General features: G+C 52.1%; 1 protein-coding gene across 1 annotated transcript in view; it reads left to right on the top strand.

Moving 5' to 3' along the window:
• Positions 1-10000, top strand: part of myo15ab (myosin XVAb) — a 50229-nt gene that overhangs the window by 754 nt on the left and 39475 nt on the right. The window contains exons 1-14 of the mRNA XM_030352359.1: positions 1-1835; positions 2421-3522; positions 3583-3716; positions 3861-3968; positions 4077-4486; positions 4706-4910; positions 5949-6059; positions 6174-6497; positions 7114-7311; positions 7489-7724; positions 8257-8650; positions 8825-8907; positions 9266-9329; positions 9477-9586. The exon at positions 1-1835 is cut by the window's left edge and continues 754 nt beyond it. Of these exons, the coding sequence (XP_030208219.1) occupies positions 1-1835; positions 2421-3522; positions 3583-3716; positions 3861-3968; positions 4077-4486; positions 4706-4910; positions 5949-6059; positions 6174-6497; positions 7114-7311; positions 7489-7724; positions 8257-8650; positions 8825-8907; positions 9266-9329; positions 9477-9586 (5314 nt within the window). The remainder of the gene's footprint in view (positions 1836-2420; positions 3523-3582; positions 3717-3860; positions 3969-4076; positions 4487-4705; positions 4911-5948; positions 6060-6173; positions 6498-7113; positions 7312-7488; positions 7725-8256; positions 8651-8824; positions 8908-9265; positions 9330-9476; positions 9587-10000) is intronic.

Below are 10000 nucleotides of genomic sequence, written 5' to 3'. Positions count from 1 at the left end.
GCAAGTCAATGCTAAAAAACACATCTAAGTTCATGATGCGCTTCCATGGCAGCAAGAAGAGGAAACAGGAAAAGGAGGCAAAGGAGAAGGCGGCGGCGAGCGGTGGGAAATCCACCTACATGCTGCTGCGTCTGGACGGCTCAAAGAAGAAGAAGGGCTTCTTCAGAGGGTTATTTGGTAAGAAAGGGCCCGACGGCCTGACCGACGACTTCAAGAACAGCAGCCTTATGCTGGGTAAAGTTGCAGGAGCCACCAACTGGCTAACCAAGAGGTTCCTTTCAACTAAAATGCACTCCAGTGCGCATGAAGGCGGGGGCTGGGGGGGAAACCGAGCGCAGAGCCGTCAGGCCAGCAGCCGGCGGAACCACCACCCAGGGTACCAGAATGATGGCTATGAACATGGGGAGGACGTGTATGGTTATGACCAACAAAAAGGCTACGGCGGATATGATGATGGTTACGATGGTTACGGCGAGCAGGCAGGGGCTGCATATGGGGGACACGATCAGACGGGTTACTATGACGATGGGGCCGGGGGACCAGACTACCAGGACCTCGGCTACTATGAGGAGGATGGCAACTATGAACCGGAGGCTGCCTACTACGATGATGGCCTCTATGGACGCAACAATGACAATGGAAATGCAAACATGGACTACTATGACCGGGGATACCACCAGGAGCATGATTTATATGGTTATCAACAACAGCAGCACATGGACATGTATGGGGAAGAGGGAGTGGACTTCTATGGAGAAATGGGGGAAGATTATGGTCTCTATGGGGATGAGATGGGGAATTATATGAGTCCACAAGCTCAGGGCTTTTACGACGATGGTCAGGCAGGTTACTACAATGATGGTACAGAGGGTTACTATGACGATGGACAAGCCGGTTATTATGAAGACCCATATGAGGCGACGATGGGAAGGCAAAGGGGATTCCAGCAAGACTACCAACTCAACTACAGCGAGGTTGGGAGTCCCTACCAAGACTACAGTTCCCTTCAGGCAACAGGAATGTTCCCCGGTAACCAACAGCAATATGGAATGGTTGTCAAAGGACTCGAACACGTACACGGTCAACAGGGAGGCCAATACGTCGACCAGTTTGACCCGTACGGGAATGACATCGGGGATGTTCAGGGAGGGGAGATGACCTTCAGAGTGCCAAGACCGCAAGTGCGTCTGTTTGGAAAGGAACGTCTGGATGTTCCCTTGCATCCGGCGCCCACTCTACCCCCAGATCCGGAGTTTGAAGACATGTCGGAGATCCAGTACGAGGACCAGATTCCCTTTTCGCCGTACCAGCAGGACGACATGATGCTGCAGCAGCAGCAGGAACGACTGATGATGTCACCACAGCAGCGCATGCCCCAGCAAATGATGTCGCCCCAGGAGCAGATGATGATGTCACCCCAGCAGCAGATGATGATGTCACCACAGCAGCCCCAGATGATGATGTCACCACAGCAGCCCCAGATGATGATGTCACCACAGCAGCCCCAGATGATGATGTCACCACAGCAGCCCCAGATGATGATGTCACCACAGCCCCAGATGATGATGTCACCACAGCAGCAGATGATGCAGCAACAAATGCCTCCTCAGGACCAAATGATGGTGTCAGCACAGGAAGATCAAATGATGTCACAGCAGCTCATGTCTGCACAGGACCAAATGTTTATGGAGTCCCAGATGATGCCCCAGCATCCACAAATGATGACACCCATGGCACCACAGCAACAGATGATGGCACCACAACAGCAAATGATGTCACCGCAAATGGGGTTACCTCACCCACAAAGGATGTCCCCCCAAATGATGTCACCACAGGTTGGGTTTCATTTTTTCTTTTTCTCAATCAAGTGCTGATGTGGGTCGTTGTTATACAATAGGGGGTTCAAGTCAATAGCTCAAAGTCAGTTACAGCATATTTCATTAATAAAGAGAACTAAATTGTAAAAAAATATATACGGACAAATTGAATATTTGCAATATAACTATATAGTCATGCCCTTCCCATTATTATATACGTAAGAAAACAAATGTAAAAAGTTGCATGTGGAAAATAAATAAATAGTTAAGTAATCAAATGTATAGAAGGACCAAGAAGATATCGAAAGCCAGAAGCCAAGCAATATTCAATGGGACAGAAAAATAAATTATTTATTTGTTAACTTAATTCACTATTAACTATATATTTTTTGATATTTATGTGCATACATATAGTTTCTATGTATTTATGCACACCATATATATATATTATTTATACATTTCTAAACTTTTTGGTAATGTTAAATTACACATTCTCCTAATTGGATATGCTATCACTAAGCCATGTGGTCTCCACAGTCTTCCCACGAATGTTTACGCATGTATACAAAATTGACGACAGATCTTTTCTTTCATGTTTCTCAGCAACAGATGATGGCTGACCAAATGATGATGTCCCAGCAACAGGGCTATGCCTCCCCCATAGTCCCCACTCCGACTGCCATGCTCATAAAGCAGGCCAACATGTCCCCTGCTCTTTCCCGCCGCTTCCACCCCTCTCCCACACCTTCCCGGCGCTCCGTCATGATGGGTTCGCCCCAGATGATGCGCCGCCCTCCTCCCATGGCTTCCCCCATGGCCCAGCACCGACGCAGCCCCTCCCCGCAGCACCCGATGCGCGGAGCAGGGTTCCAGAGACCCCCTTCGGTTATGTCTAGACGCATGTCACCGCCGATGTCACCCGTCTCCTTCCCGAGAATGCGTCCTCAACGATCGCCGTCCCCGCTGGCTCGGGGACGGTCACCCCCCCATTCTCCCCGGGCCTCCATGATGCGTCGAAGCCCCCCCGTCTCACCCAGAGCGTCCATGAGGCAACGTTCTCCCCCTCAGTCCCCCCGTGCGTCCATTAGGAGAGCGAGCCCCCCTACCTCGCCCTCCCGCAGCCCGCTCGGGAGGATGCGACTGATCAGTTCCCCGTCTCCATCGGTGTCCCCTCGGCATGCCTCTCGCCCTACCTCACCCATGCTCAGCAGGAGACACTCCCCCTCTCCTCCCCTCTCCCGCAGTATGTCCCCCGCCGGACCTCGACGAGTGCAGGCCTCTCCGACGCTATCACGGCGCTCCACTCGTTTAATGAGGGAGCCGACCCCGCAGTCCCGGCCCCGGATGATGGGAAGGGGCCCCGTCCCCTTGGGCACAGTCCGACCCTCTCCCATGGGTCTCCGAGGGCGACCGGTGCCCCCGCCGACGCAGAACGTCCGCCCCTTCCGTCCGTCCTCCCTGCGGAGCAACAGGTCTTCCGTTCTCACGGTGGACTCCATTCTCTCCTCCCCGTTCCAGTCCCCTCACATGTCACACCGCATACCCCCCAGGAGACGCGACTCCAGCCGCATGCCCTCTCGCCCCATGGGTCGCGGGCGTCCGCTCATGGTCCGGCAGCCCAGGAGGATGCCTTCTCCACAGCCCTCCATGAAGCACATGTCCTACCCCGCATCCCCTGCCATGTCACACCGGATGTCACGGCAAGGCTCACAGCCCATGGCTCAACGGATATCCCGGCAGGCCTCTCCACACCTCTCTCGACGAGCTTCCCCCAACCTACCTCGACGAGCTTCCCCGCAACCAATGTATGCCCCAGACGCTTACGCCGATCCCCACATGGAGCAGTATAGTCAGCTCGGTCCCTCCTCCCCTATGCTCTCCGGTGCACTGCAAAACCAGGCCATCCGCCAGGCGTCGTTTGCCCCTCCCATGGGAGCCCAGTTTGGATATGATGACCCCCAGATGGTCGCTATGGATCCAATGGGATACGAGGAACAGCTTCACCCCTCCTCCCCGGGTCTGTTTAACGCAATGCAAAACCAGGCTATTCGTGGGGCCTCCTACTCCTCCCCTTTGCAAAGACCGATGTCTCCTTATGAACAGCCCCTGCCACCCTCCTCTCCGATGCTCTCCGGGGCAATGCAGAACCAGGTTTTAAGAGACGCTTCCTATGCTTCTCCATTGCAACAACCGGGCTATGCCATTCCACAGCAAGACCTCCTCCCATCTCCCATGTTGTCTGGAGCTCTTCAGAACCAGGTCCTGAGAGACGCATCCTACGCATCTCCGTTGCAAAGGCCTCAGTCTCCGTACGGCCAGTCGGTTCCCTCGTCCCCCATGCTGTCAGGGGCGATGCAGCGTGGCGAGGCTCTCAGAGGCATGACGTCCTATCAGGTGCCCTCGCTGCAGCCTCAGTACGGTCCGACTGTAGTCACTCCGTCCGATTACATATTCGAGCCTGCGCCCTCGCCGATGTTGCACGAGGCCCTGCACAACCGCTCCTCCGACTTCCAGGGCGTCTCCACTCTCAGAATGCCCTCGGCACAGCGCCGCGACTCTCAGGTCCATTCCGGGCCCCAGCTCGGCCACGCACTGGACCAGAACCCTCACCTGAGGCAGGCGTCCTACCACACCAGCATGCAATTCGGGCCCTCGCCCGCTGCCCCCATGTCCCCCGGGTTAGGCCGAGCCCTACAAAACCGCCAACAGCTGGCGCAGTCTTCATACAGGATACCAGACGGGAGTTTGATGTCCCCATATGGGCAAATGTCAAGTGCTCCTTCCTCTCCCATGCTCGGTAACGCACTTCAAAACCGGCAAATGATGCAATCTGGGTACAGGATACCAGGTGGAACATTGATGTCCCCATATGGGCCACAAATGTCTAGTGCTCCGTCCTCCCCGATGCTGGGCAGTGCACTCCAAAACAGACAGATGATGCAATCTGGGTACCGGCTACCTGATGGAACCTTGATGTCTCCATATGGGCCACAGAGGTCTAGTGCTCCATCCTCCCCGATGCTGGGTAATGCTCTCCAAAACCAGCAGCTTCGTGGAGCCTCATACACCCTGCCGGATGGAAGGGTTTTCAGGGTAAGTAAGATCAAAACCGAGCAAACGCCCAATGTAGCATGAGGCAACTGTAGGCCTATAAAGTCGTATAATTTGATTATTTTTTAGTGCTATGATTGCATTTACATACAGCTAGAATTTAGGGCTTTTAGGAGTAAAGGCACGTGTCCACAGCGCCTGCACTTTTCTTCTATATCCTGGAAAAAATTACATAGACTAGCGTCTTTTCCCAGAGCATTTCAGCGTTTTTGTGCAGCCCCTCCGGATGCTTCAGGTTGAATATCTCTCAGATCTTCAGAAAAACACTGCCGTCATAACTGTTGCTGTTACCGAGTCACCAAAGTACAGATTATGTAAACTGTCAAACTTACATTTCATTTTGGAAAAAAAATAGTAGGTGTTTATGTATAAATGAACCTGGGTTGCTTTCTCAAATCAAAACTGGAATGTTTGTGTCTGTATGCGCTGATTATCACTCATGTATAACAAGAAGTTATCGCTAAGATGTGGAGCTAAGTAGCTAACAAGCAACAGTAAACAAAGAACAAAGATACAGCTGTTTTTCAGTGCACATACACATCATCCCAGTGCTTCACAGTGCCATACCAGCGCATATCTGCCAGAATTAAATGCTATGTGGACACGGGCCCCAAGGGAGTTAAAAATGCAGTACAATAATGGTATTTGCCACTTTACCAAAGATGGTTATTGGATAATGGTAGTGTTTAAACCTGCACTACGTACATTTTCCCATTAGCAACCTCCAGATGCCTTAGGGAAGCTGCAGTTAAGTCATTTTCGGATGACAGTAGCTGTCATGCTGGAGGGTGGGGGGGGATGGCGGGTGCAAAAGTGTACAAAAATAACTTTTACAGAGAAAATTCTCTTGAATGGCCATGTTTTGTTCCTGTGAAACAAGTTCCAGGTTAAGTATTGTCATAAAAATTCTGCACCAGTCCAAGTTTTGCGACGAGACGTTTTGTGACAAACCAAGGTCATGAATAGACATTGTTCTCTCCCTTCTGTTTTACATGAAATACCACATCTCACACTCCCTAGGACCCATATCAGCCCACTTCTCCTAATCTCTCTGGAGCTCTCAGGAACCCAAATGTCAGAAACGCCTCCTACACTCTCCCAGACGGCACCATCGCAGACCCGAGGCAACGGGTAAGACATGATCCTTACACCCACCGCTTATCACCGAGCACATCTCCTCGCTTAGCGTTCATGATAACAGTGGAATCATTTCGTCACGCGCTCCCCTCCACTTCCCTCCACCAGATGCCCATGTCACCCAACTTGGCGCGGGCCCTGAACAACCCGGCGGTCCGCAGGGCGTCCTACTCCCTCCCGGACGGGACCATCATGATCGACCCCAACCAGGCCTCGTCCCCGAGTCTCACGGCGGCCCTCCAGAACCCCTACCTCAAGAGTGCGGCGTACACTCTCCCCGACGGCACCATCATCATCGACCCGCGGAAACCCCTCTCCCCCAACCTGTCCGGGGCGCTGCAGAACTCGGCCCTGAAGAGCGCCTCCTATAAACTCCCGGACGGGACGGTGATCACCGACCCCAACGCTCCCATCTCACCCAACCTGGCGAGGGTGAGCGAGACGTCTTCCTTCCCGGGCTCGTGGTACCTGACTTCACCCCGGCTCCAGGATCACTCACATTGTTCTCCCCTATTTTTCCGCATTGCTGATGTGTTGCTTCCCTTTCTTTTGCTCGTAATTCCGCCGTACGCTCTGTGAGTAAGGGGATTGCAGTAACATGTCATCGGCAGGGTGAACATCATCTGTCTCATGATGGTTTAATCCCAGCTCACGTTCCCTGATAGTAGGGGAGCCATCCATCGCTTGGTGAATTCTGTTCCCCGATGATAGGGAGAGCCCCAGTATTTCCCAAAATAATTGGGCCAGTATTATTAGTATTTAATCTGCCTTATAAATATGTGCAAAAATATGATCTCGCAATATCATTTGTGGAAATTAATTAACTGAAGAAAGAACGTTTACCTCAATGTCATTTTGACGTTTTTATTTCAATGTTTTTGTTTTAATTATGATATCTGTATCAGGTAAAAACGCTTTTAAAAATCAATCCCAGCAGACAATCCTTTAAAAATAATAGCTTGAGTGAACGACTGCATGATATAACATTTCAGCGTTAACTATAGAGGAGGCTGGCTCCAGCTGTAAGCTGCTGTGCTGTCATCCCCAGGCCCTCAACAACCCGGCCTTGAGAGGTGCAACATTGACCCTCCCAGACGGGACCCTTCTAGTGGATCCCAGGAAACCAAAGTCTCCCGTCCTGTCCGCTGCCCTCAAGAACCCCTACATCATGGGGGCCTCCTACACCCTCCCAGACGGCTCCATCATCATCGACCCGAGGAAACCAGTCGCACCTAACCTTTCTAAAGTGTGTATCTGTCCATGTTATCTTTTTATTGTTTCAGCGACCGCTGAAAAGATTTCTAAAGTCAATGCATTTCGGCCATAAATTCATGGCAATCCTGGACGTTTTTTGGGGAAGTTCTGGTACAGTAATCAATAAAAATTGTCTAATTTCCTGTCTCTCCTCAACTCCCCTTGTCAGGCTCTTACGCTGAACACAAACATGCGTAGCGCTTCGTACAAGCTTCCCGACGGCGCCCTGCTCATCCCCGGTCAGAAGCCCAACCTCTCCTCCGCCCTGTACAGGAACCACGGCCTGCGCTCCAAAGAGCTCTTCCACCTGTCGGACGGTTCTGCCTTCACAGGCAAGCCCAAGCCCAGCACCCCCAACCTCTCGTCCGCCATGCGCAAGCACGACATGCGCGGCCAACAAATGAGGTACGCCCCGGCTGTCTGTGGATCATACCTGACTGCTTACTTTGGATCAATCGTGTTGTAGAGAGAGTATATTTCCCCTCTGGTGGACCCGACTCACCCTACTACTATGCAGGAGGATTTGATACATGCATTGAACTCCTTATTTGATTAAAGGGCTTGTGCATCAGAATGCCTAATTGGATTGTTGGGGCCATTTTGAGAGAACTTCCTAAAATCCTAAATAAACGAATAGACCCTGTTTATTCAAGTAGTAAATAAACCGTTACCGTGTTCTGCCACGTTTGCCTGAGAATCACTGTGGCAGTTCCAAACAAAACAATGTCAGCCCATGATGACTCATCATTTCCTTTTAACTACTAAACAACAATCAACACACCATCACTGTCCCTTTTACTTCTATCCTTTCATAACGGAGGCGGTCATTTCGAACTGATGTCAGTGTGTACAATGTATAATTAGACGCTGCCTGACAACAGAGTCTGATTACTTCGAGTCACCAGAGAGAGTCTGTGCTCCTCGCCCACCCCCACAGGCTCCCAGACGGGTCTGCGCTGGGCCGGCGCTTCCAGATCCCGTCCCTGGGCGAGGCCATCCAGAACGAGCAGCTCCGCTACGCCTCGTACCGGCTGCCCAGCCCGCTGCACGGCGCGGACGGCCAGTACGCCGTCATCACCCCCTACGGGCCGCGCTCGGGCCACTGGGCCAAGAACGCCCGGGGAGGCGGGGACGGCGAGGAGGACGTCTGGTCGGCCGAGAGGGTCCTCCCCCACGGGACGGTCCAGAACCTGTCCAAGTGGTCCATGTACAGGGAGGAGGGCCTGATGGACCTCTTCGTGCCCACCGTCCTGGGCGGCGACGGGAAGCCGCTGGACAGCCTCTGGACCCCCGAGAGGGAGAGAGACGCGGGGGGGACTTGGTTTGACAAGGTTAGCCTTGCTGCCCCCCGGGTTCCCCCCAGGAATAACAGACGCGACGGGAATGTCAACAATACATAATACAGTAGTGCATGGAAGTGCATCGGGTGACACCCATACAAAGTTTTGCTGAGCAACGTGTGTGTGTGTGTATGTGTGTGTCTGTGTGTGTGTGTACCCCACCAGGTCTACGCTATTCGGAGCATGCCCACCATAGGCCACCGGGCCAGAAATTGGGCACAGGGAATGGAGGACATGACACAGATGGAGTAAGGGGGCCAGACAATAATAGTCACGCTTGTCTGTTCCATAATACACTCGGCCGAAGCCAGTTCCCCACACACTGCAGCAGCTTGACTTATCATCTGCGTGTGTGTGTGTGTGTGTGTGTGTGTGTGTGTGTGTGTGTGTGTGTGTGTGTGTGTGTGTGTGTGTGTGTGTGTGTGTGTGTGTGTCTGTGTGTGTGTGTGTGTGTGTGTGTGTGTGTGTGTGTGTGTGTGTGTGTGTGTTTGTGTGGGTGCAAGCATTCATGTACGCGCATGTGTGTGCATCTGTGTGTATGTGTGCATCTGTGTGTGTTTGTGTATGTGTGTGTGAGTGTGTGTGTGTTTATTCTTGCACTTTCAGGGAGTTGAATGAGAACACTGTCCTAATGAACCTCAAGAAACGATTCGATCAAGAGCTCATATACGTAAGTTTCCCCCCCCCCCAACCCCCCCTCCCAAGTGTTGACATACAGAGTACCTTCACACACCGTTTCGAGCCCCCCTGGCCTCCACCTACAGTGTGTGTGTGTGTGTGTGTGTGTCTTGGTCCCCACTCTGCTCTGCTCTTCCAGACCTACATTGGCAGTATCCTGGTCTCAGTGAACCCCTACAAGATGTTCAACATGTACGGAACGGACATGGTGCAGAAGTATGAGGGCCATGGCCTGGGAGACAACCCTCCGTAAGAACTGTGTGTGTTCGTGTGTGTGTGTGTGTGTGTGTGTGTGTGTGTGTGTGTGTGTGTGTGTGTGTGTGTGTGTGTGTGTGTGTGTGTGTGTGTGTGTGTGTGTGTCTATGTCTGTGTGTATGTCTAACTCTGTGTTGGTGTATGTTTGTATCTGTGTGTGTTTGTGTGTGTCTATGTCTGTGTGTATGTCTAACTCTGTGTTGGTGTATGTTTGTATCTGTGTGTGTGTGTGTGTGTGTGTGTGTGTGTGTGTGTGTGTGTGTGTGTGTGTGTGTGTGTGTGTGTGTGTGTGTGTGTGTGTCTATCTGTATGTCTAACTCTGTTGATGTATGTTTGTATCTGTGTGTGTTTGTGTGTGTGTGTTTGTGAGTGTGTGTCCGTGTGTGTGTGCATGTGTGTGTTTGTGTG

The sequence above is a fragment of the Gadus morhua genome, chromosome 3, assembly GCF_902167405.1.
Source record: "Gadus morhua chromosome 3, gadMor3.0, whole genome shotgun sequence".
NCBI lineage: Eukaryota > Metazoa > Chordata > Actinopteri > Gadiformes > Gadidae > Gadus > Gadus morhua.
The sequence above is the reverse complement of the archived record's forward strand: the minus strand, read 5'-3'. Positions and strand labels throughout refer to the sequence as shown.